This window comes from Baudoinia panamericana (genome assembly GCF_000338955.1).
Source record: "Baudoinia panamericana UAMH 10762 unplaced genomic scaffold BAUCOscaffold_4, whole genome shotgun sequence".
NCBI classification, from domain to species: Eukaryota; Fungi; Ascomycota; class Dothideomycetes; order Mycosphaerellales; family Teratosphaeriaceae; genus Baudoinia; species Baudoinia panamericana.
This window is the reverse complement of record NW_006911260.1, coordinates 196,651-221,104: the sequence shown is the minus strand read 5'-3', so window position 1 is coordinate 221,104 and position 24,454 is coordinate 196,651. Positions and strand designations below refer to the sequence as shown.

The 24,454-nt window shown below is 56.3% G+C and overlaps 8 protein-coding genes across 8 annotated transcripts; 4 read left to right on the top strand and 4 right to left on the bottom strand.

Moving 5' to 3' along the window:
* Positions 1–776: 776 nt before the first annotated feature.
* On the bottom strand, positions 777–2,570 carry BAUCODRAFT_31843 (uncharacterized protein). The gene is made up of 2 exons (XM_007676159.1): positions 2,452–2,570; positions 777–2,381 (listed from the first exon to the last, which is right to left on the bottom strand). Exons 1-2 carry the CDS (start codon positions 2,512–2,514, stop codon positions 945–947), a joined length of 1,500 nt encoding a protein of 499 aa, XP_007674349.1. The 5' UTR covers positions 2,515–2,570; the 3' UTR covers positions 777–944.
* A 471-nt stretch (positions 2,571–3,041) lies between these two features.
* On the top strand, positions 3,042–4,445 carry BAUCODRAFT_146449 (uncharacterized protein; the record flags this gene model as incomplete). The annotated part of the gene is made up of 2 exons (XM_007676568.1): positions 3,042–3,239; positions 3,303–4,445. The coding sequence occupies 2 exons, from the start codon at positions 3,042–3,044 to the stop codon at positions 4,443–4,445; spliced, it is 1,341 nt and encodes a 446-aa protein (XP_007674758.1).
* Positions 4,446–5,198: 753 nt separating this feature from the next.
* On the bottom strand, positions 5,199–6,032 carry BAUCODRAFT_60096 (glycoside hydrolase family 16 protein; the record flags this gene model as incomplete). Its single annotated transcript, XM_007676376.1, has 1 exon — positions 5,199–6,032. A coding segment is annotated over one exon (834 nt), but the record flags the coding sequence as incomplete, so codon positions are not given.
* A 6,855-nt stretch (positions 6,033–12,887) lies between these two features.
* Positions 12,888–13,720, top strand: BAUCODRAFT_405571 (uncharacterized protein). The gene has a single exon (XM_007676567.1). The coding sequence runs from the start codon at positions 12,958–12,960 to the stop codon at positions 13,528–13,530; it is 573 nt and encodes a 190-aa protein (XP_007674757.1). The 5' UTR covers positions 12,888–12,957; the 3' UTR covers positions 13,531–13,720.
* A 1,834-nt stretch (positions 13,721–15,554) lies between these two features.
* Positions 15,555–17,144, top strand: BAUCODRAFT_573844 (uncharacterized protein; the record flags this gene model as incomplete). Its single annotated transcript, XM_007676566.1, has 5 exons — positions 15,555–15,584; positions 15,638–15,769; positions 15,819–16,111; positions 16,173–16,262; positions 16,317–17,144. Coding segments are annotated over 5 exons (1,359 nt in total), but the record flags the coding sequence as incomplete, so codon positions are not given.
* A 796-nt stretch (positions 17,145–17,940) lies between these two features.
* Positions 17,941–19,025, top strand: BAUCODRAFT_405492 (uncharacterized protein). The gene is made up of 3 exons (XM_007676565.1): positions 17,941–17,962; positions 18,108–18,499; positions 18,557–19,025. The coding sequence occupies exons 2-3, from the start codon at positions 18,172–18,174 to the stop codon at positions 18,901–18,903; spliced, it is 675 nt and encodes a 224-aa protein (XP_007674755.1). The 5' UTR covers positions 17,941–17,962; positions 18,108–18,171; the 3' UTR covers positions 18,904–19,025.
* Positions 18,981–20,292, bottom strand: BAUCODRAFT_405499 (uncharacterized protein). The gene is made up of 2 exons (XM_007676564.1): positions 19,222–20,292; positions 18,981–19,165 (listed from the first exon to the last, which is right to left on the bottom strand). The coding sequence occupies exons 1-2, from the start codon at positions 20,092–20,094 to the stop codon at positions 19,058–19,060; spliced, it is 981 nt and encodes a 326-aa protein (XP_007674754.1). The 5' UTR covers positions 20,095–20,292; the 3' UTR covers positions 18,981–19,057.
* A 1-nt stretch (position 20,293) lies between these two features.
* On the bottom strand, positions 20,294–23,649 carry BAUCODRAFT_405328 (uncharacterized protein). Its single transcript, XM_007676563.1, has one exon. The coding sequence runs from the start codon at positions 23,491–23,493 to the stop codon at positions 20,428–20,430; it is 3,066 nt and encodes a 1,021-aa protein (XP_007674753.1). The 5' UTR covers positions 23,494–23,649; the 3' UTR covers positions 20,294–20,427.
* Between the last annotated feature and the right edge of the window lie 805 nt (positions 23,650–24,454).

Sequence of the window (24,454 nt, the reverse complement as noted above, 5' to 3'; positions counted from 1 at the left end):
ATACCCATATCCACCCCCAACCCCACCTCCCCTCCCACCCCCCCTCACTCCCTCACCCACATACCCACCCCTGCCCCTCCCCCTCCCACGCCACGACCCCGCCCCACCCACATCCCCGCGTCCCCCCCTCCCCTCTATCCCCTCCCCTCTCTCCCCCTCCTCCCCGCCGTAGTCGATACGCCGCCTCCCTCTCCCTAGCCTCAAGCTCGACCCTCTTCCGCTCCGCCTCCGCCTTCTCCGCCTCCGCGCGCGCTGCTGCAGAGCGACGGCCCGCGAATTTGGGCGTGGCGACGGTGGGTCTGCTTCCTCCTCTGCCGCCGCGGGGAGTGGATGTGGAAGTGGAAGGTGTTCGTCCGAGGGAAGAAGGGAGGCGACGGGGTGGTGCTGACGCAGCGGATGGTGTGGGTGTGGAAGGAGCTGGGGTGGTGGAAGCGGAGGAGATGGTTATGGGGTTCGCTGATGAGGATCGCTCGGCACCGGCGACATTTGGGTTATGCGAGTCTCGTTGAGGAGCATCTGGCATGTCGCGCTCGGTGCTCCGCTCGGGTTTGGCGTCTGCGTCTTGCGCCATTGTTGGGTCGTGAAGGTGAAACGACTTGAGACTGTTCGGGAATGTGGTGGTGATGATGCGTTTGAGCAGACGCCGCGCTACAACGCACTATCTTCTCTTCGGGTGTGGTACCCGTCTACTCATCGTACAAGACTCGCGAGGTCGTTGGACATTCTGTCATGGAGTACGATTCACATTAACCCTCCCGAAAAAGTTACGATAGGAGCTGGCATACAAGCCGAGGAATGGTTCACTTTCCTTATCAGCACGTGACACGACAACCACTCAATCGGGTGGTGAACGAAATACAGTTCACTCGCACCACGATATCGTCTAGCTATACACCTTCCCCCGATTTTCCTCTCACCATCCTCTCCATTGCGTATGCGCAAGCTCACCGCTTCCAAGCAACCGCCCCCTCCCTAACATCCGTCCTCCTCCCCAAAATCTCCCCCACCTTCTCCCGCACCCCCTGCTTGCCGGCCCTGCTCTTCACAAACTCCTCCACAATCTCCTCCCGCCCCTTCCCCTGCGCCCTGCCCACCGCCCGCTCCACCTCCGCCTCCCGCGGCAGACCCGTCCAGGCGTGGGGGTAATCCGTGTACGCCTTCACGTCACTTCCCGACGCACCACTACCACCACCGCTGCTGGGCAGCAGGAGTTCCAGCTCCGCCGGCGCGTTGAAGAAGCTGTCAACCTCTTCGCTCGTCACTTCCTCAATCGCTGCCGGTGACCACGAAGGAGTAGTCTTGGGCTTATTGACGAGTAACGCGCAAACCCCCTCGACGAAATCCGGGTGTTCCATGAACCGACTCGCCATCACATGTTCCTTCCGAAACGTCTCCGCGATGTCCCAACTAGCACCCAACCGTAACTGCCGCATCGTGACGCAGACGCTGGTGGGGCTGCGGGAGAGGATGGTTTTGCGCGTCTTGCCCGCCCACGTCTGCACTTCGGGGGGAGCGGAACCGCTTTCGTTTTCGGCCAGACCTTGCAGTGCCTTGAGCACGGCGTGGATGTCGTTGGAGGGTTGGAAGACGTAGTCGATTGCCGCTCGGGTGTCGCCGCCGACGACTGAGTTGCCCGGGGGAGAGTCGTGCGGGAGTCCGGTGCAGAATTCCTCGATTGTTTGGTCGATGACATGTAACCTCGACTGCAGACTGTCGTAATCCTTGAATTGTAATTCCGCCAGTCGCGCTTCGAGGTCCGGCAGGGAAGAGGAATGGAGGTAGTGCGTTGCTATCCCCGCCCAAAAGACGTCCACGCCTTTGACTTGCTCGGAGGTCAGGGCGAGATACGTGCCCACCTCGCCATCCATCCGCGGCAAAAAGAACCCCCCTCCCACGTCGGGGAAGAAACCGATAGTCGTCTCCGGCATGGCGAAGACGGTATTCTCCGTCGCGATCCGAAACGGGGCATGCAAACTCAACCCCACCCCGCCACCCATCGTAATCCCATCAATAAACGCCACATACGGTTTCGTATACGTCGCAATGAGATGATCGAGCTTGTACTCCAGCGCGAAGTAATCCTTGCTCTCCTGCTGTCCCTCTCGACCTTGATTCTTGTTGGCGAGGGCTAGAGCCGCTACGTCTCCGCCGGCGCAAAAGGCGCGGCCTTCGCCTTTGATCACGATGACGTTGGCGAGGTCTGATTTTTGGTACTCGAGCAGGCGCGGGATGAGTTTGCGCGCCATGGAGCCATTGAGGGAGTTGAGCTTTTTGGGCCGGTTGAGGGTTATTGTGCGCAGGCCGTGGTGGGGGTGGAAGAGGACGTCGTTGGGTTCGTCGGTGGGGAGTTCTTTGATTGAGGATGTGGGGGATGAGGCGAACTAGGGGGGCTGGAGTGTCAGTCAGCGTACGTATAAGGTGGGTGGGAGGTGAAGGAAGGATGGGGCTTACGGATTTGGAGGTGTTGCTGCCCGCAGCCATGGCTGGGTTGAGGATTTTGGCGCGGAGCGGCATGGTTGATGGACGGATGGGGAGGGCTGTGAGGCGTTTGCAGCACGTTTGTAGGAGCATTGGGACGGGAGGGTCGGTATGGAGGAGGAGGAGGAGCTGGAGCTTTGTATGCGAGCTTGCTATGTCATTGGCGAGGTACCTCGGCAGTGTGGCATGAGCTTTTCCCGTCCTGTTGTTATTGATGGGCGACTGGATCCTATTCGGTTTGATTGATGAAGTAATAAGCAGTGGAAGGACTTTACGACAGCCTGGTTGCCGGAGCTGTACTTGGAGTAGTGAAGGTTTGATTAATGCATCAATCTGATCACGTCTTGCATTACCGCATGGAGTTCAATGTCCGCATCGCCGCCGAACCAACTTCCATCAATACGTCCCATATAGCCCACAGTACTCATGTCGTCCGTGCTCCAAACATTTTCCTCGAACGGGCAACACGTGAGCGTCGTCCATCTCCACACCATCTCCTTCTCTCCTCCTCCTCCTCCTCTTCTTCTTCTTCATACCGCGGGTGTTTGGGGTTTCACTACAAGATGCCCTTCGCTCGCACTCTCCTCCACACCTCCCGCGCCTTGTGCGCCAGGTCCTCCCTCAACCCCGTCCAACAAGCCCTAGGCGCAAGGGGACAGACACAACTTCTCAATGCCGCCGCACGAAGCTACGCCACCATCTTCGAGCGCACCAAGCCGCACGTCAACATCGGGACTATCGGCCACGTCGATCACGGAAAGGTAAGCCATCACCCCCCAAGTCCAGTACTATCACCCTCCAGCTGATATATATATATAACGTAGACCACCCTCACAGCAGCAATAACCAAACGCCAAGCCGAAAAGGGCTTCGCCCACTACCTCGAATACGGCGCCATCGACAAGGCCCCGGAAGAGCGCAAACGCGGCATCACCATCTCCACCGCCCACATCGAATACCAAACCGAGCAACGCCACTACGCCCACGTCGACTGCCCGGGCCACGCCGATTACATCAAGAACATGATCACGGGCGCGGCATCGATGGATGGCGCGATCATCGTCGTCGCCGCGTCGGACGGGCAGATGCCGCAGACGAGGGAGCATCTGCTGTTGGCGCGACAGGTGGGCGTGAAGAGGATTGTCGTGTTCGTGAATAAAGTCGATGCGATCGAAGACAAAGAGATGTTGGAACTCGTCGAGATGGAGATGCGCGAGCTGTTATCTTCTTACGGCTTCGAGGGTGACGACACACCTATCATCCTCGGCTCCGCCCTTTGCGCCATCGAAGGCCGCCAACCAGACATTGGCGTGGAGAAGATCGACGAGTTGCTAGAAGCAGTCGACACCTGGATCCCTACCCCGGAGCGCCAGCTCGATAAGCCCTTCCTCATGTCTGTGGAAGACGTCTTCTCCATTCCCGGCCGCGGGACCGTAGCTTCGGGACGAGTGGAACGCGGTGTGTTGAAGAAAGACTCAGAGGTCGAGTTGGTCGGGAAGACACCCACCGGCGCACCTATCAAGACGAAAGTCACCGACATCGAAACCTTCAAGAAATCCTGCGACGAATCGCGCGCGGGAGACAACTCCGGCCTCCTCCTCCGCGGCGTCAAACGCGACGACGTGCTCCGAGGAATGGTCATCGCCCTGCCCAACACCACGCGCGCCCACCGCAAATTCCTCACCTCCATGTACGTGCTGACGAAAGAAGAAGGAGGCCGTCATACCGGTTTCCACAATAACTACAAACCGCAGCTTTTCATCCGCACGGCGGACGAGGCGGCGAGTATGTTCTGGCCGGAGGGGAGTGAGGGCGCGAAGGAGGATAAGATGGTCATGCCGGGGGATAACGTGGAGATGGTGGTCGAGATTCATAAGCCGCTGGCTGTCGAGCAGGGGCAGAGGTTCAATGTGCGCGAGGGGGGCAGGACGGTGGCGACCGGGTTGATCACGCGGATTCTGGAGTGAGCTGCACATATCAATTGATGGAGGGTGTGGGAGGGGCGGGGAGGGGAGTGGTGTGCGCGTGCGGCCGAGCTGGCGACTGCCTGTGTCTGGCAAAGACCGAACAGGCCGTGGAACCGGCGAAAGAAGCGGCTGGCGGGGCCAGATGCGATGTGTGAGATGAAGGTGAAGCGAAGAGGGAAAGTGACATCTGTACAGCATGACCTGCACGATATACCCGGAGCGCAACCCCTTGATCTTCGGACCTGCGTATCTGCGCTGTACTTCTACTTGAGAAAATGGCGTTGAGAGACGGGAATGTCATTGTGGGGATTTCGGGATGCATAGCCGGCTGGGTTGAGAGTTATACACTTCGCAATGTACGTATCGTATGTAGAACCATGGCATCAAAACTCATCTCCTTACAGCCTTTTCCCTATGCACGTGGCCGCGAGGAGGCTTAGCTCGCCTGCTAAGCACAAGATGTCTCCTAACATGAACAGCCAGGTCCTTGCTGAGACTTGGTGGCCACCACGGACTGGTATGTGCGTGTACGGCGCCACTGCGCGCTCGCGAAGACGTCGGAATGGGAGCGGTGGTACACGACGCCGTCGAGCATGCAGTCGTGGAAGTCATCGTCGTCGTCGTCGGCACGCCCAGCGACGTATACATCCCCGCCATCTCCTCAATCGCACAAGTGGCATCGCATGCTTGCTCAGCCAGAGTATCGACCGAGGAGGCAGAGCCAGAGCCAAAGCCAGAGCCAGAGCCAGAGATGGTCGTGTTGAAATACGCTTCCACCCACCGAACCCTAACCACAGCATCTCCCCCCGGCGGACCACCCGACCATCCGGGATCCCCATTACTCCAATGACTCAAATGCACGCCCCCCGCCCTATTCGGAACATCCTCAGTAAAGGTAGTCAACCAAGCCCCATCAGCGAACTTGTCAATCCGATCAGGCAGCCAGTCGAAACGGTACTCATGCCACCCCTCCGTCGGATCAAATGGAAGGTTATACGGCACAAATCCCACGGTGCCGACGTCGTTGTACCCCTGTGTTACGGAGACGGGGGACTGGTTGACGAGGTTGATTGGGTGGGTGCCGTTCGAATTCACTCGCGCGGATTGTTGTTGCTGGGATAAGACTTCCATGTCGATTTCTTGACTGTCGTTGTGGTAGAAGAAGAAGGCGCCGCAGGTTCCCGGGACGGAGGAGAACTGGATGCTGGCGCGGAAGGTGCCGTAGAGGATGTCGTTGCGGGTTGTGGCGATCTCGGAGATGGGGATTCGGAGGTCGCTGCTGCCAAGCGTGCCGTTGGTGTTGGGAAGGAGTTGGCTTCGGACGTAGAGGTCGAGGGTACTGCTTGAAGAGTTGAGGAGCACGGTTGAGAGTTCTGCCGCTTTGCCGTAGGGGCCGCGAGCGGCGGTGGGCGAGACGTTGTAGACTTGCACGGCCCAGTCGGCGGAGGGGGAGTCGGTCCAGGTCAGGGAGGCATCGGGGTGGGTGAAGTCGGTTTGGATGGCGTGGGTGAAAAGGCTGGTGGTGTTGAGGGTGTAGCCGCAGTTGCAGCTTGATAAAGCGAGGGTAGCAGCGGGGAGGGTGAACAAGGTGGATGCCCACATGCTGAGTAGTCTGTTGCGTGTTCCTGCCATTGCATGGTCATAAATTCGAGCGGCGGGACTCAGTAACAGGCGCTGCGTTATCGGGTTGTCGAAGTTGGCCGAGGTGAAGACAAGGCAGGTCAGGTGTGCTAGGGCCGACACTAGCGGCTGCGTGCCTTCCTTGTCAGTCGAAAGCGGCGGAAAGTCGTAACGTGAATGATGTCGTCGCGTACCGGTTGCACAGGTGACAACCTACTATCCGCAAGCGATAATGCTGTGTCACCACCATTCAACCTGCAAGGGACAGGGGCACTTTGGAAAGTCCGTCAAGTTGCATGCTAGCACCTTATCAACACTCCATAACACTGCTGTTTGTATCTACACTAAAGCGCTGAATATCACTGATGCTACCAAAAAGCCCATGACAGTTGACATAGCGCACGTCTTGGAGCTGCCAGACTTCTTGCTGCTCGTCGCTTTCGCCGGAGATGCTTGAGATGAACCAGACGGCTTCGTCGTTGTAACCATAGGAGGACGGACAGTCTGCGAGCCATCCACTACAAGATCCGACGACTGAGCGGTCAACGTAAGGCCGTCGACTGTTACTGCAATCCCACCAACAGAGACCGTTTGGCCATCGACAACATAGACACCTGTGTTCCCCGTGACGGGCGTTGCGGTAAAGGTCTGGCCATGTTCCGTGAAGACCAACAAACCGGATGTCGGTGTCGGTGCGGGTGAGGAATGGAACATTGAGATGGCGGCCGTTTGCGTCGAATCTACTACAATGCCGTTGGTTCCGAACGATAGAGTGCAACCGCTTACGGTAATGGGTGCTCCGCCCTCTATACGTGTGCTACCGGCCACGATCGCCTCGGTTGTGGGTTTGCCATCCGCTCCGGTTATGATTGCTTCTGTTGCGGTCAATGTTGAGGAGCCAAAGGTCAAGACAGCGCCGGTGGTTGTGGCCGAAGGATCAAACGTGGAGAAGGCATCGGTGTGGGTCTGGTCTACCACCAAGCCAGCCGAGTCGAGTGAGACGACATGGCCGCTCACTGTGATCGCGCCGCCTTGAGTTATCGTCTGACCTGCGACGACGGCCTCGGTCGTAGCTTTGCCATCGGCGCCTGTAACAACCACTTCTGAAGCAGTTATTGCAGTCCCGCCAAGCGAAAGGACGGCTCCCGTAATCAGTGGGGTGGACAGTGCCGTTATTGACTGTGTCGAAGTGCCGTCTATGACAATCCCACTGCTTCCAAATGAAAGAGTATGACCGTCCAATGTCACAGCGGGGCCGTCTTGAATCAACGTTGCTCCACTAACGATGGCCTCAGCAGTAACAAGGCCGTCAGCGCCAGTGATCATCGCCTCGATTGCGGTCAGGGTAGATGAGCCACTGAATGTAAGTATGGCTCCGGTGGGGGGTGCGATCAGTGCGGAGATCGAAGCGGTGCTGGAAGAATCTACCACTATCCCATTGGCGCCAAACGACAGGGTATGCCCGTTGACGACGGTCGAGCTGCCTTGATACAGAGTTACGCTGCCGACAAGAGCTTCGGTGGTGACTTTGCCATCAGAACCTGTAATCGTCGTCTCTACGGCTTGAAGGGACGAAGGGCCAAGCGTCAAAACAGCACCCGATGTTGCGGAAGGCACAAGCGCGCTAATGGTAGCCGTTTGCGTTCCATCGACGACCAATCCAGAGGAACCGAGGCTGACTGTATGGCCGTCCACAGTAACCGCAGAAGCGCCTTGAACAATTGTCGTGCCGCCAATGATAGCTTCCGTGGTAGGTTTGCCGTCCGCTCCGAGTATTACCGTTTCGATTGCCTGGACAGATGACGAGCCTAGCTGTAGCACAGCACCGGATGTTGTAGCGATGGGAAGAGCACCGATGCTCTGAGTTACTGTGCCGTCCACAACCAGCCCGCTCGATCCAAGACTGACCGTGTGACCGGCTACCGTGGCGACACCACCTGCAGTGAGTGTCGAGCCCGCTACGACCTCTTCGGTTGTGGGATTGCCGTCACTGCCAGTAACCACTGTCTGAACTGCCTGGACGGTCAAGGAGCCTCCCAGAGTAAGCACCGCCCCTAATGAGGCGGTCACCGGACTCAGCGCGCTCAAAGCTTGCGTCTGTGTACCATCGATCACGAGACCGTCCGACGCGAGACTGACAATGTGGCCGCTAACCACCGCCGTCGAGCCCGGCGCAATAGTCTGCGTGCCAATCACTGCCTCTGTTGTTGACTGGCCGTCAGTCCCAGTGATTACTGTTTGCATTGCCGCAACTGTGCTTGATCCGCTAAGCGTAAGAAGGGCTCCTGAGGCTACAGGCGACGAGGCAGACGCTTGGATCGTCGCACCGTTCACGATCACTCCGGAGCTCCCAGCGGAGATTGTTGCTCCACTGATTGTGGCGGCGGAGCCCCCAATCGAGATGGTGGTTGAGCCAATGGCATAGACTCCACTCGAGCCAGCAACCGAGCTAGCAGTGAGCATAGCCCCATCCGTTGTGATCACAACGGCGTTGCTTGCTTGTTCAGTACCTTCAACCGTCGCTACGCCGCCAGTGCCGACCAGGATAGTAGAGCTTCCAACTACAATGCCAGAGGCTGCGGCCGAGATTGTTGCTCCGCTGATTGTAGCAGCAGATCCTCCGATAGAGATGGTCGTCGAACCCACGGCATACACTCCGCTCGAACCTGCGACTGAGCTAGCTGTAAGCGTTGCACCGCTCGTGGTGATAACAACAGCGTTAGTTGCAGCAGCCACGTTTTGAGCCGTGACTGTTACGCCGTTCCCGACTTGGACAGTAGAGCCGCCTATGACTACACCAGAGCTTCCGGCCGAAATCATTAGTCCGCTGATTGTTGCTGCTGACCCACCCACTGAGACGGTCGCAGAACCAACAGCGTAGACTCCACTCGAGCCCGCAACGGGGCTAGCTGTAAGTGTAGCACCATTCGCCGTTACCACAGCTGTGTTGGTTGGGGGTGTTGCGGCTTGAAGTGTAGTTGTGATGCCGCCCCCTGCAACTGCCACACCCCCAGTGGAAGAGGCTGCTGACAATGTCACCCCGTTCACGACAATTGCCGAGCTTCCGACGGTGACAGTAATACCGTCCACTGCAACGACGTTGCTCGACCCCGCGACCTGTGAGACAGTACGCGTGCTGTCTGATATGCCCACCGTAATTGCAGCACCATCACTCGCCGAAGAGCCGGTCGAGCCAGCAGCTGGCTGCAGCGTGGTAGTGATACCATTTCCGACAACGCCGACATTACCTGACGAGCCTGCTGCTGAGACAGTCACGCCGTTGACAGCTGTAGGAGTGCTGCCCACTGACACAGTGCTGCCATCCACGGCGACGACGTTGGTTGACCCAGCCACCTGTGAGACTGTGTGAGTGCCATCAGTGCCGGTGACTATCACGACATTGCTTTGACTCGCAGACGACTCTTTTGAACTTGGATCACTTCCAGAAGACCCGCTACTCGGTGATGCGCCGTTTGATGATGCAGCATTGGAGGAGTCCGTAGCCGTCGAGCCACTGCCTGCTCCGGGGTCATTTACACCAGAGTTACCGCCAGAGCCAGAGCTTCCAGATCCTGAAGCTGTCGGATTAAATGCTGACGGAGCAGAGGCAGAAGGGCTAGAGCCAGAAGGGCTAGAGCCAGCCACTTCCGAGCTTGGCGAGCCGGAGCCAGCAGGACTGCCCGCAGATCCCGGAGAGCCTGGATCTGACACAGCTGGGTTGCCGGTGTCTGGAGACCCTGTGCTCGAAGGGTCACTGCCGGAGGAGCCACTGCCGGAGCCGCTAGATGAGGTTGTCGGAGAAAGCACGTTACTTGGGCTAGCGCCGCCCCCGCCGAGGAGTGATGCAATGTTTCCGCCTGCTGCATTGCCTGCTGAGTTCGTCACTGAGCTTACTTGAGCGCTGCCCACACTGCTTCCGAGCACATTCGATGTGCTTTGTAGGGCTGTTCCTCCTCCTTCCGATGGTGATTGTTGAGCATTTGTGCCGGGGCTACCGTTTGGAGACGATGAGGATGTCCCACCTTGACCGTTCCCTGCAGTGTCCGATGCCGGGGTCTGCGAACTGCTTCCCATACCATTTGTAGCGCTTGCAGGCGGAGGGGCACTGGTAGACTGCGAGGATGGCGCGTTTCCACCATCAATGCCACTCGACGATGTGCTGGCGGTGCTACTATCGCCTTGTGAGCCTTGCGTCGACTGGGGAAGCGCAGTCGCTGTGACAACCGACGAGGGTGTTGCGGCTGGGGTGGGCGTGGAGACGGTATTCCCAGGGGCTGCAGAGGAGGTCACCCCGGGTGCCTGCGTCGAAACCCCAGCGTATGTTGTTGCGGCAGACAGTGCGGTCGGTGGGTCATATAAGCCGCCCAGGTTGATTTGGCAAGTCGCCCAAGCTGGATCTAGATCGCGGATTTGGGTTGGCACTACCAGCACTGGCCGGTAGGCCCAGTCAACGATAACACCTTCGGTGTCGTCGAATAGTTCGCCATTCACATAGTCCACATCAAGATTCGGCAAAGGATTGCTGAACTCGCCGTTACACTGGCCTGCTAAAGCGTCACACGCATCGATATAAGCAGCGTAAGGCAAACCCGGGTTGAGATTGGCGAAATTGAACTGATGCCCGTAATCTATGCACTGTCCCTTCCCTGGCAGAATCGAGAAGACCTGAGAGGAGGCAAGTGTGACGAGGCGCCCAGATTGCGGGTTTCCGATCAAGCCGCAGGAGTTCGAGGCGTAAGCCGTTGCGAGCGAGATGTACGCACGATTTTCATAGAACGTTGTATTGCTCGCTACGATAAATGGTCCAGCGTCGATTGTCGTAGAGTTCGACTGGAGGTACGGGCAGGGCACCATGGATTGGCAGAAGCCGTAAGCGTTTACTGAGGCTGGAGCGTACGGCGCCGTTGTCGGCCCCAATGGGCATATCGTGGGAGAAGGGGCCAGAGTAGCGCAGAGGTCACGCGATGCGTTCACGGGAACTGGGAAATACATGAGTTGAACGGTGCCTCCGTAGATCGTACATGGACCGCATCCAGATTGAGTGAGCGCGGCGCCCGTCGGGGTGCAGCTAGGGGTCTCTGGCATATCGGATGTCCAGTTGAAGCTGCCTGAGCTCGTCACAGCTCCACCATCACTTAGATACGACACGACGCCATTTTCGACGGTCAGTGCATAATATGTTGCCGTAGTATTTCCAGGAGGACCATCCGTTTGCCACTGTTGGTAAGTCTGCCGAGTCTCGACATAGCCGGTGTAAGGCGTGCCGAAAGCCGTGATGATTGGCGGCGAAGGTAGTCTAGTGGTAGCGAACGTGGTCGTCTCATCGCCGATGGTGATGGCTGTGGCGTACGAAGCCAGCGTGACTGCCGTATTTGCGGCGTTCATGACTGATGTGTACGAGCTCTCCCCACTTAGATAGCTGTTCCACATCATTTGGCAATCCGAGGGGCCGATGGTACAGGGTGCTGTCACGTTGGGAGTAGGAACGCTAACAAAAGCTGTCGTCCATACTGACCCAGTCGCTGTCGGCGTAAACTGAAGCCACCCGTCAGTTATCCAAGCACACAAATGCGAATAGACTTCAACTTACCGTCCCAACAAGTCTCCCCCAAGTATCGCATCCACCCAAAGTCGTGTACTGCGCACTGTAATTGGTGTACGTCGTCAAGATCGTGGTCTCGTAGTTTTGTCCACCTAACCCTATTCTCGAGAAGTTCTGAAGGACTTCCTGGCACTGGCTGGCCCATACGCTCCCGTTACCGGTTCTGGCAATGGTGTAATTGGGATATAATGGAGAACTTGGTGTGACCAAGCTTGACGTTGATGAGCCAGTTGAGGTTGACGTAGCGTTCAGTGGAGAGGTCGTGGTCGTGGTCGAACTGCTGCTGTCCCAATCAAGCCATATCCCTGCAGTATAGCCTGCTGCTGGGGTCAGATATCCGGTATCGCTGCGTAGCACACAGGCAAGAGTCGCAGTATCGAACTCGAAGAAGAAGCAGACGTCATTGTAGTCGCATGCCAACGCACAGCTTGTCCAGTCGCCGTTGGGTATAGTATTATTGCTCAGCAGAGGTGCGTCTGAGACCATATCACAGATGAGCTGGTAGGTGGCCCCGTAGGAGTCAACCCACTGGGTACTATTTGTGCAGTCAAGCGTAGACGCCGGTGAGGAAGGTACGCTCAGCGCCGACGTAGAAGATGCATTCCAACCCATTGTGACTGTGGTTGGTGTCGAAGAAGCGTTGAGCGTGTACGGTGAAGACGCATCCGACCAGGCGGTTGCCAGAACTGCGACCCTGTAATTCGTGACGCTGAAAAGGTTTCCCAGTGCATTAGACAGCCAGCAGCCGTAGGAGCCGTCAACAGGGCCGAATTCGAAGCCTATGCATTCGGGTATCGCGTCGCACCTAGCAGCGATGGTCAGCCTCATCGGCAGTGTCTCACCGAGTGGAAAGGGCTCGGATCATTACTTACAGTGGCGCACACTGTGTCCAGTCATTATCATCAAGTGAGGTATAGCCCAGGGAGTAGGAGGCATCACTAGCCATATCACACCACACCATGTATGCCTGTCCGGCATCGTCGATATATTGCGTGTTGTTGACACAATCTGGAGGTGCCGGACTGGAAGGGGTCGTAGTAGGTTCTGACCCAGATGTGTCGCTGCCAGTTTCGTCAGGCAAGTACCCCGCGATATAGCCTGCGGCCGGCGTGAGGTTTCCGACCGAGATGCGCAAAATACAGGTATATGTACTGTCTGGTAGCGGGTGGAACTCGAAGAACCCTAAAGATCGGTGGGTAAGGGGTCAGCTGTGTTTTCCACAACCGCGAGAGGATAACAAATATCTTTCGCTTACAGCAATACTCGTTCGCATCGCACGATGTTGCGCATATGGTCCAGTCGCTAACGGATGTGACATCGACGCTCACAGAAGGCGCATCGGACCTCATGCCGCAGACAATTTGGTACTGCCAGCCGTTGGAATCTGTCCAGAGAGTGTTGTTCTGGCATGCTAATGAAGCTTCTGTCGATGCGTCGGAAGTAGGGGCACTCAAGTTTGGAGTGTCGTTGGTGCTGTTGGCGATGTATGCTGTTCCGTTGTTCGGAGACGTGACTTCGTTAGAGATGCTCGGATTCGTGGCAATGCTCGTATATGTGATGTTATCGCTAGGGTTAGTCTCGAAAATGGTTGAGCCGTTCAACTCTGCTGTCACGGTTGCGCTATTGAATGAGGCCAGTGTTTCGGTCGAAATGTTTGAGAGCGTTCTGGAAGTAGCAAGCGATGTGGTGCTATATCCCGTATCGTTGAAGAGTACTGCTGGCAAGGCCATACTTATGGAGGCTGCACTTGTCGGCGTGGATACGGTTGGCACAGTGTACAAACGATCTGAACTGTTTCCACTGCGTATCTCCGATGAGGACGCAGCTGGCGAGCTGGTCGCGCCGATGCCGAAGAGTACATAGTCTGCAATGGCCGTCGTGCTGGTAGTGAAATTTTGAGTTGCTTGAGGCCAAGCCGGGCCTGGTGTCCCAACTAGGTTCTCCGTGCTGGTGGAGGACGGTAAGATGCTAAACACCTTCGTTGCAGAACCATTGACCGGAAGCAAAGCAGGACTGGCGGATGAGGTGCTGTCGAATATTGGGGTGCTGACTGAGCTTGAAACGTTGGTGGATATCGGATCGTACACAACGTCGGTATTGACAGTGTTGGAAGTCGCGCTGCTGTGTGACAGAACAATGCTAGTGGCAAGCGATGTTATCGATGCAGTCGAAGAGCTGCTCGAGCTGGTGGAGCCGTCATCTGAAGCAGTGAGAAGGAGCGCAGACGTGCTTGGTACAGGAAGCTCTGTAGATGAGGTTATGCTGTCATCCAGACTACTTGTAACAGACGAAGAAATGCTGGACGCTGAAGCGAAAGTCGACGAGTTTGTGTATCTCGGATATGCTGTGGACCGATTCTGCGATGATGACTGAGCGAGGGTGTGTACTGCCAGAAAGACGAGTAGAAGAGCAGCCATAGCAATGCGGAAACGAAAGCACCAAAAGACGTACCACACAACAGTGTCACAGGTGCCAAAGACAAAAGAGACGAGCAACGAACGTAGAACGTGCCACGCTATCCTGGATGTTTTCAGCAGTTTACACAGGCCACGGCAGAAGATCCCAGCAGCCGCAGGCGGTGCAGCAGTGCTATCCAGCCGAGAGCACGAAATCATGTCGACCATGTCTAAGACCATGTCTAGATCCACCTTGTGATGGGTCTCAACCCATCGTGTGAAGGCCAGTAAGATGAAAAAGGGACGCAAGTGCTGACTGTGCGGCAAGGGTAGCGCACCGGCAAACGGGCTGATTACATCGCATCTGGTCCCCTTGGTCCTGACATGCATTACTGCCTTCTGAAGATGAAGCGTAGCTGTATCAATGACCGGTCCGCGCAGTATGGCCACTCGACGGCGTACGTGGTGCAGTGTGCGCGGTGCTAGCTTGGGACGGTTGGTTCTTTTCACGAAGATCCATCTGGCAGTGAAACCCGTCTTTCGACCTCCGGCGCGGCCATTCGTCATCCATGTACTAAACTGCGGGACGTAAGACAGTTATAGTATCTAGTATGAGTAAGCTCTTACGCTCGGTATCGCCGCGGTAGTGGCATCTTTCCAGTCGCCTAATGCAGGCAAAGGAAACCTGGATACCCGAAAAGCCTTTATGTGCCACGTGCGCTTGCTTGGCACCGAAACACCGAAGAAGTACCGAAACGCAAGCAGCGCGACTTGCACTCTCAACCATTGTCCACTGCGCGTACACTTACAAGTAAATAAGGGCGAGCCTTGCGAGTTCCTGTCATAAGGAAAAGAGACTGCAGCTATGAGTCGCCATGGATGGAATCACTCCGCTCGTCTGCAACGGTCCGATCCGGCGCCAGATCTTGACGTTTAGCGCATTTCTCCCGTATTCATCCCTCTTTCATGTTCTCGCACGACGTTGGGCTCTTTTAGAGTAGTCAATTGTGCCATGATAAAGCTATACCGCAATTCGCAGGCAACCAGACAATGTAGAGATTCCTCCCAGAATTGCGGCGAATTCGGCGTCGAAACGCCGCCCTGATTGCAGACGGGTTCTAATGCATCCTAATCTACTCCGACTCTTATCCTTTCCCCAATAAGTAGCCTCTACCTAGCAGGTGCACGCCTGTGGGAACGAGAAGTTAGTAGTGTAGTTCGTTGGGTGAAGTCCTGTCAATTGCTGAGTCTGTCACGGTCTGTCAAGTGCTCCCTCGACACCTCGCTCTGCGTTCATTGAGCTCGTGATGCAGCTATCTCTCTCGTTTCTTATCTGGGCCCTCTTCGCATTTGAGTTCCAATCCTTTGTTCTCGCCTCGCCAACATGGAAGAATACAACCGGGACACAGTGCGAGAAGACACAAGTCCTTATACTGTGAGTTCCGTCGTTGCTCGCCTCGGGGTGTCTACGCTGCTCATAGCTATTATAGAGGTGCTGGAACAGCCGGCATAATTGCTGCGGTACGTTTAAGAAATCACGCAAACAGCATGACATCTACTCACGCACGGTCAAGCAAACACTTGCGAACCAGTCAATCACCGACTTCATCATCCTCGAGTACAACAATTACATCGGCGGCAGAGTCCAGCATACCACTTTCGGCTCTCCCGATAACCAGTTTGTTATTGAGCTCGGTGCTAACTGGGTCAGTCTCACACTACCACCTCGCAACCTAGCTTGCTCACTTTCTATAGGTTCAAGGTTTGGTCAGCCCTCCGGGACCAGAGAACCCGATATGGACACTAGCGCAGTTGTACGGCCTCAACAGCACGTACTCCGACTACGACTCGATCTTGACTTACGATCAGACCGGCTACACCGACTACTCGGATCTTATCGACCAACTGGACGGCGACGTGTGGGATGCCGCATCGGCGGACGCCGGTACCATTCTCACGCAGGGTTTGATCGATCATAGTGTCCGCGCCGCCTTCAGTATGGCTGGCTGGTTTCCGGATCGAGATCCTCATAAACAAGCTGTCGAATGGTAGATACTGCTACCAATACTATAGCTATAGTATGCGGGCGACGACTAACGGTTTGCGCAGGTGGGAATGGGATTGGGAAACTGCATTCACTCCTGAGGAAAGCAGCGAGCTCTACGGCTTCGCAGGCTACAATCTGACATTCAATCAATTGTGTGGGCGCCACATTCCACACAAACGATAAATCCACTGACTTTGCTTGTTCAGCTCTGATGAGAATAACTTCGTATGGGACCAGCAAGGCTTCAACACTCTCATCGAGGGCGAAGCATCGACCTTCCTGCAGCCTAACGACACCCACTTGCGGCTCAATACGACAGTGACAATCGTCGATTCGTCCCCTCCATCGATGATACAGGTCACTACCGAAGACGGCTCCTGCTTCGCCGCAAAGCACGTCATCTGCACTTTCAGCCTAGGCGTGCTGCAACATGCACTTGCCGAAGATGCTCCCGTGACGTTCACGCCCGAGTTTCCTGCCTGGAAGAAAGCGGCCATTTACAACTTCGACATGGGCACGTACACGAAGTTGTTCCTGCAGTTCCCGGAGTCGTTTTGGGGCGACACGCAGTTCTATCTCTACGCTGACCCTACGAAGCGCGGCTACTATCCGGTCTGGCAGGCATTGGATGCACCAGGCTTTCTCGAAGGGTCCAATACCATCTTCGCTACCGTGGTCGAGCATGAGTCTGAGCGCGTTGAGCGACAATCTGACGCGGAGACACTGGCGGAGCTGATCGCTGTGCTGCAAGCCATGTTCCCGAACGTGACCATTCCGGAGCCGACGGCGTTTCTGTATCCCCGTTGGGGCCAGACAGAGTGGTCTTTCGGGAGCTACAGCAACTGGCCGACGGGTGTCTCGCTGCTCGAGCATCAGAATCTTCGAGCCGGGCTGCGGAGTGGACCCGACGGAAAGGGACAGGGGCGACTTTGGTTTGCCGGCGAACATACGTCTGCAGAGTATTTCGGCTTCATGCACGGTGAGCAGACGGCTTTGTGGACTGATTGGGATCGTAAATAACGTTGCTGACCTACTCATCCGTGGGTACTAGGTGCCTGGTTTGAAGGTCAAGCCGCCGGCTATGCGGTCGCAGACTGCCTTGGAAGACCGAACGCCAGTGCTGATGAGACATGCGTTACGGAGGCGCATCACTACCCAGTGCTGTACAGCGGCGTTGGTGGGGATCGTTATACTGCGTTGAATGGATGGTTTGGCGGAGAGAATGTGTGTACCCCGAGACACCTCGTCTTGCTAACGACTGCTAATTTGAACGTGTTGCATCTCAGGCCAGCTTTGAGACTTGGGGCCTTGAGGATTGACCTCAAGGCAGTGCAGTGCAGCCCGACATGATCTGCACCGCTAAGCATTAATTGCATACGCTGCCAATAGCTTGGGCAGCTCGAAGCTCCCCATTTGAGCTTCTTCACCTCGGCGCTAATCAAGCAATTATTGCATTTGAATGATCGGCCGTGGGGTGGCTGAGTACAGAGTTACATTCTGCACTCCTTCCGTCCACTTCTTAGGACTACCACATGATACACAAATACCGCGTCACATCTCGTATTGCTCGTAGTGCGAGATGATCATTTGCTCGTGCTACGCAAACATTGCCCGTGTTCCACACGACCCCGCTTGTTTACAAACAGTGCCGTCGGCCAACGACAGTGAAGTGGATGTGGATGGATCGTCTCCATCTGGTCACGCAGTTCACCACAGCCACGAGCTCGCGATGATCTTGGGCTGAATAGGTGAGGTGAGGTGAAGTGAATGTACATGAAACATCGGAATGGGAAGCGCTATGGAACGTGACAGTGCAGCGTGAGGTAAACGTACCTTCCGCGATTGAGACCATGTAGGTGCGACCGTTCTTTCCTGTTGCAATGTGACACCAGGAAGGCGAGCAGCTTCAAGTCCAGCCTTCGTATCTATCTAGGTGTGTATGTGTATGTATATAACTTGCCGTCGCCCACAGTTCCTCACTCACTCACTCACTCCAGCAACTCCGGAACCCAGCCAGCCAACCCACCAACCACCAAACCAACCACCGACACATCAGCCAACATGCACCACACCAACTCCATCCTCGCAACGTTCATAGTGCTCTTCCGCATCGCCCTCACTCAGACCTACAACATCCAGACACCACCCTTCTTCCTCTACCTCGTCTCCGACGATGCAGACTTCCAAGGCAAATTCCTCAGCCCTTGCCACATCGGCGCCGGCGAATCCACCCTCTGCTACAACTCCGCATCGAACATCAGCTCAGACCCGAGCCTGTACACCTACGCCCTCAACACTACCGCCGACGAGCCAACCGACCCTTCAGCAGAAATCTATGGAGCTCCAGGGGTGTTGACGTGGAACCTTCCCTATAATGGCAACCAATTCGGTATGTACTCGCCTGAAATTGAGGCAAAACTTAGCCCACCCGCTAACATTCCCACAGAATCAATCCCCATGAGCTTCGTCCCAGCCCGGAGTGTCAGCGGCGTCGCTCTCCTCGACTTCGAGCCCGGTCCCGCATCAGGTGGCACGCAAATCGCCTTCGACGACAACAACTTCATGAACGTCCAGACCGTCTTCGCCAACGCCACTGAGACCGGCCTGGTTTACGGCAGCAGCAACGAAGCCTACTACCGCTGGTACATGTGCAATGCGACGGAGCCGCCGGGAGACTACAACTACTGGACGCTCTCGTGGGACCTCAGCAGCGCGACTCCGGCAGATTCGAGCTGTTGTGCAGTGCAAGTATGGAGGATGTTCATGCCGCAGGCTGGGCAGCCGAATCCGTAGGTGGGAGGTACTTCAAAGCCAGTGCTTGAGCATCCGCAGCGGGAGCATGAGGGTGGACGCGGCGTTCACTGAGGCGCGCTAATGAGGCTTATGTGGCCACGATGAGCATGTAATGTAAGCATTAGCCATCGGGCACTGAATGATGAAGCTATGATTAGAGCTTCGGGATAAACATTGGCGTCTCCTCCTTCCACCTTTGGTAGTCCTTTCGGTCGCCGTAGCGCTTGTCGTACTTGCTCTCACTTAGTGGCACACCAGAGACCTGCACAGGACCCCGTTAGCATTGTACGAGCGATCAGAGACTAGATGTTCACCCACATATAGCAGCAAAAGCGTCACAAACGCCGGGCTTGCGCCAGCCATAGCAAGAGCGCCTAACCTGCTCGCCCAAGACCCGCTAAAACCCATCCCGGCCTGCCCAACATTACTGAGCATCACGCCCGCAGCCGTCGTAGCGATGCCAGTCCACAGCGTACTTTCGCCGAAGTAGTTAGGATGTCTACTCTTACTCCACAACCCACGAGTCAAGAACTCTTCGCTATGCTTCTTCTCCTTCTTCTCCTTGACCCACCGACTCTTCTGCGCGTCGGCGGTGGCTTCGAAGGTAATCCCACCCACGTACAATGCCAGACCTAGTACGTCGACTACCGTGATGAAGGGCAGAGCCGCGAGCGTGGTGGCGGGGATACTGTTCACGGCCAGCACCGGGAGAAGGCAGGTGGATACCCATACCGCTTGCGCCACGAAAGCGACGAGGAATGTAGGCGGAGAGCCGCGGATGTTGTCGAAGCGACTATCTCTGCCCTCGTCGGACGTAATACGGGAGAAAAGGTAAGATCCCAACCTAGTAGCCCAGATGGTAACGGCGGCGGAGAGGACGACTTGCCGCCAATTCCACGCGCTTACGCCGCCTTTACTCGTGAGGCTGGCGAGTAGACTCGGCCACGCTGGCGCACTCAGTGTTGCCGCGTACCGAGCGCGGAGGGTGGGGAGGTAGAGGGACAGCGCCGTGCAGGAGATGTAGGTTAGAGAGCCGGAAAGGTCGTAGAAGCGCTCGGTTTGGAAGAGGATGGAGGGGACTGCTGTTGCGGCTTGGAGGCCGAAGGCGAGGCCGATGGAGGGAACGAGGGTGCGGAGGAAGGGGTTGCGGAAGTTGGTCGCGTGTAAGAGGGTGTTGATGATGCCGGACATGGTGGGTAATGTCTCGCCAAACGTGTACAGGCGAGATGGGATCAAGCGAGGATCGTGAAATGGAGACTTCACCTACATATGAGCATCCAAAGCTGACTTGGCTCGGTGAACGGTGGTGGTGCCATTGAAAGGAGCAGGGAGTGACGACATTGGCCTGAGCCTTGGCGGCGAAGTTGAAGGAGTGGAAGCGGAAGCGGATGAAGCAATTGACCGATGGGTAATGATAGTTTACTAGCGTTCAGGTACTGTACATAGTGCACGCGCAGCATACATCTGGCACTATACAAATACATAGTATATCCGCTTCGTGGGCTCCATTTCATGCCAGTTTGATCATCGCACCCTCCGCTTGCTCGGTAGCGTCTCGCTTTTCCCCCCCAACTCGGCCCATGCAGCCAACACATCCGCCCCAGCGCTCGTAATGCTAGCGATACTGCTTGCAATGCTCCCACGAGCATCAACTCCCGAGCTGACAATCGACTCCAGTCTCGGCTGAGCCTTTCTCGCCTTGCCGCTCTGCTTCTTACTGCTCGCGGTCGTACCAGCAACGGGGCCTTGTGTAGACAGCGAGGCCAGATCTGTGTCCGGCGTGACGGTTCTGCCTCGCAAGCTCGCATCGCTGCTATAAGCTCCATCCGTCGTAGGCTTGTCCGATGGTGGTGCCGTGGCGAAGGTAGGCGTGAGCGGAGACGCTCGGCTGGTCGAAATTGAAGGCGACGCCGATAGCTGCGTTGCCGAGAAGTCCAGTGGAGCAAAGTCGAAGTTGGGTGAAAGGTAGTAAGGCGGTTGGCCATCTTTGCTCGCTTCTCTTGAGGGCGGTGTGGGACGATCTTGCTTACGCTCGTGGGGCGACACGGAGTCGCTCCCGTAGGAGGGTGAGCGTTCCGAAAGTACGCCTTTCCGGTCCTTTCTGCCGAGCTCGTAGAGCCTTGACATGCGATGTGGACTGCGTTCTGGGACGTCGGGTATGGTATTCTCTTCCAGGGCCGATGTCGGACTGGCACCCATGTTACGATGAAAGCTTGCCAGTGGCGTCTTTGTTGCTGTCGGAGCGATTGATGATAGACCATCACTTGTCCCACTTAGTGCGAGGAATTGACGGACGCGTAGATGGTGGTCTTCGAGTTCGTGCGAATCAAGTGCGGGTGATGACTCGTGCGAGGGAGACGGAGGCAAATCCTCAGCGCTCTTGCCGGGCTTCGCGTTGTATGTGCTCGGCGACAGTACCTCGAACGCATTCTGCAAAGGCTTAAAGCCAAGCCCATGCATTGATCGAGTCTCACAAGGAGGCTCGGGGAACTCTGAGATCGTCGGTGTCTCTGCGCTTGCCAGGAATCTCTCCACCTTAAGTGCCCTGTCCACGTCTTCCTTGCGAAGCTGGCTGTACCTTCTCAACTCCGGCTTGACATCATTCGCAGCGCCAGACTCTGCGGTCTTGCTGCCACGCCGACACTTCTGCCTGTCCTCCTTCGCTCGTAGTATCTTCATCGCTGTCTGCTGCGCACTTTCTCTTCGCTTCGCCAATTGCTCTTGCTCACGCTTGAGCGCTAGTTGATACCCTTCCGTGAAGCTGTTCTTCTGCATAGCTGCGCGCTTGCGACGCATCATCTCCAGCAGTATCATCTCTTCCTCCGTGACAGCCATGATGCGCGAGGCTTCTGTGGGCGCTGGGCTAACTGTCTCTCCACTGACGACTGTCTCACCGACCGTCTCCTGATACTCCTGAGTCGGTGTTTTCGGAGCGCGTTGGTTGTTGAGACCGACAGAGGCCTGAGAGCCTTGGCCGGTCAGTTTTCGGAGTGCTTGCTGGGTTGGGTGGTTGTAGCTGATATTTGTAGTGCGCTTGCTGTTCGGTAAAGTTGGGATGTCCGGCAAGGAGCCGTCATCGGTCAGCTTGATAGGGATGGATCCAGACGTCTGACTTGTCAACTGCGTGCTCGCGCTGTGCCGTGGCGCGCTATCTCGAGGCTTGCTGCGCTGAGTCTTGACTTTCTGCGCCGGCTCAACCAACTTCTCCGGTGGTACGGACAGATCAAAGTCGGCGTCTGCAAGATCATCCTCGACGTCGTTTGCAAGATCGACTCCATCCTCGACGTCGTCTCCAGAATCAGACAGAGACAGGACGCTCTGTGAGCCCAGCTCCGACATGGCCAGCCTGCTTTCTCCGCCGCGCCGGCGACTGGTGTGATCTGACGACACATGACTGGCGACGCTGCCTTTACGCTCATCCGTCACCCGCAGGCGTTCCTGCAATCGCTCTTTAGCGGGCTCGATCGCGCGGGCTCTATCCTCCAGAGCGTCTTGCGAGCCTTTATGGTATGGGTTTGGCTGTTCTTTCGCGGCTTTGGACCATGGATCGATAAGTGCTGGGCGGTTATAGTCAGCTGCCAAGTCATGGGGATCAACCTCATGCAGGTCGTTGCCCGGATCTGCTTCGTCTTCCTCCGAGCTGATGTCAAAGCCGTCGAACCAATTCTGGATACCTTTCGGCGGACGTCGCACGTTTGTCTTGGCCGAATCGAAAATATCAGGCTCGAAGATCTTGATTCGACTGGTATTGATTGGCTGTACGGGAGATAAGTTCGTAGTCTTCGGGTTCTCGAACCGACCGTCTGGGCCCGGCCGCTTCAGCTGGACCGTCTCGGGCGTGAAGTAGCTGGGCGCGTTGACATCCGCAGAGGGTGAGTACACAGAGCCGTACGGCGAGAAGAGGCTTCGAGACTGAGCTCTGGGGTGTGAGAACATCTGGGACAGATCGAGCTTCCTCCCGCTGCTGTTGGTTCGCGACAAACCTGACGTGTCTGGTTGTTTCCTAGCTTCAGATTTCCGCTTCTTCAATGCTGACTTGAGTGGCTTCTTAACAAGAGTCGTATCGCTGTTGGTATCATGGTGGAATGCTATGGGCGAGCCTTTGCGCAAACCCATGTCCCGGACTGCAGAGGCGGAAGTCTGCTGTGAGACATAATAGGGCTCTTTCGAAGGGTCGTAGAAGCGTTGCGACGATGCGTACTGCGGGCCGCGGTAGCCTTCATCTGGGCGACCAGTGGGCTGATACACTTCGGTATGTGGGAGGCTGCGAGCTGAGACATTGTTCTGTTCAAACTTTGGCCAGGCGGTAGACCTACTCCTACCCGGTGCCATTTCGCTGGCGTATAGCAACTGGGAATTGGTTCTGTTCCAATATGCTTCGTCCAGCGTTCCTAATGTCTTCTGCTCAACAAAATCTCCTTGACGAAGGTTTCCACCAATCGTCCCTGTACCGTTTGGCCGTTTGGCCTGCCTCCGAGACCTGTAGGTCGGGATCGTTGGCTCAGCATCTAACGTCGAATCCAGCCGCGGCGCAGCCTCTGATATGGTTGCAGGAGTCCTCTCATGCGCAGACCGACTGCCAAAGCGCATTGCAGCATCAATGGCACCGGCAACGAGCAGATCAAAACTTTCTTGCTGCAAACCCTTCCCGTTGCCTTTGGTCGATCGTTTCACGATGCAGGGTGCTGCCGTGATCTGCCGTGTACACGTGGATACAACGTGGCAATGCTGGGAGGAAGACTAAAGCCGTCCAGTCATTGGGAATAGGTCCATCCCGTCCGTCACCGCAGCCCAGCCTCGAGAGCCTATAGTGTAAGTGAACTTTGACGAAAGGTATTGAGAAACACTTACACCGGCGAACGAGCTGATTACGATGTGATCCCGGGACAAGGGGTACCGACGTTAGTCCTCATGCGCGACACTGCCCGAAGCGCTGTAGCGTGGCATAACTAGCTCGACTAGTGGCACGGCACCAATGCAATTGGCGCGTTGGTGTCGCTTGGGACGAACGCGGTTACCGGCAAGTGGTGCCATCTGGTCATCAATGCGGAGGATGGCGTTCGATAACCAAGCGAGCTGCACGCTACCATGTATATGCTTTGCACGCGCTCTGAGAGTGTGAAGGCAAATTCTACGCATTCGCCGCATTCATCCTCTTGATTGTCTCGGCGTGCGACCTCTGAAGCCGCCGACCCGGATCATGTCGTCTTTCCGTGATACCCATCACTGGCAACTCTTATCGGAACGTGCTATCGCAAGCAGAAATATTACCCCTGTGCTTACCCACATGCACGTCAGTGGACGTCGATCGACAGCATGGTTCAATCATTGCAAGGTGCCTTGTACCGGGCCGCAAGTTCCAGGGGTTCGATACACCGACGGGACTGTAGGCGAGTTCCTGAGTAGCAATTGTTCATGATCACGTAGGGAACGCAACTAAGGTACACACGTTGTCGTGCGGTGTTGGAGCAAGAAACTGCCGGGTCTGCGACCAGTCAACGCAGTACTACTGAAAGTTGACAGTCAGCTGCTGAATGTGCATGGCAACGTA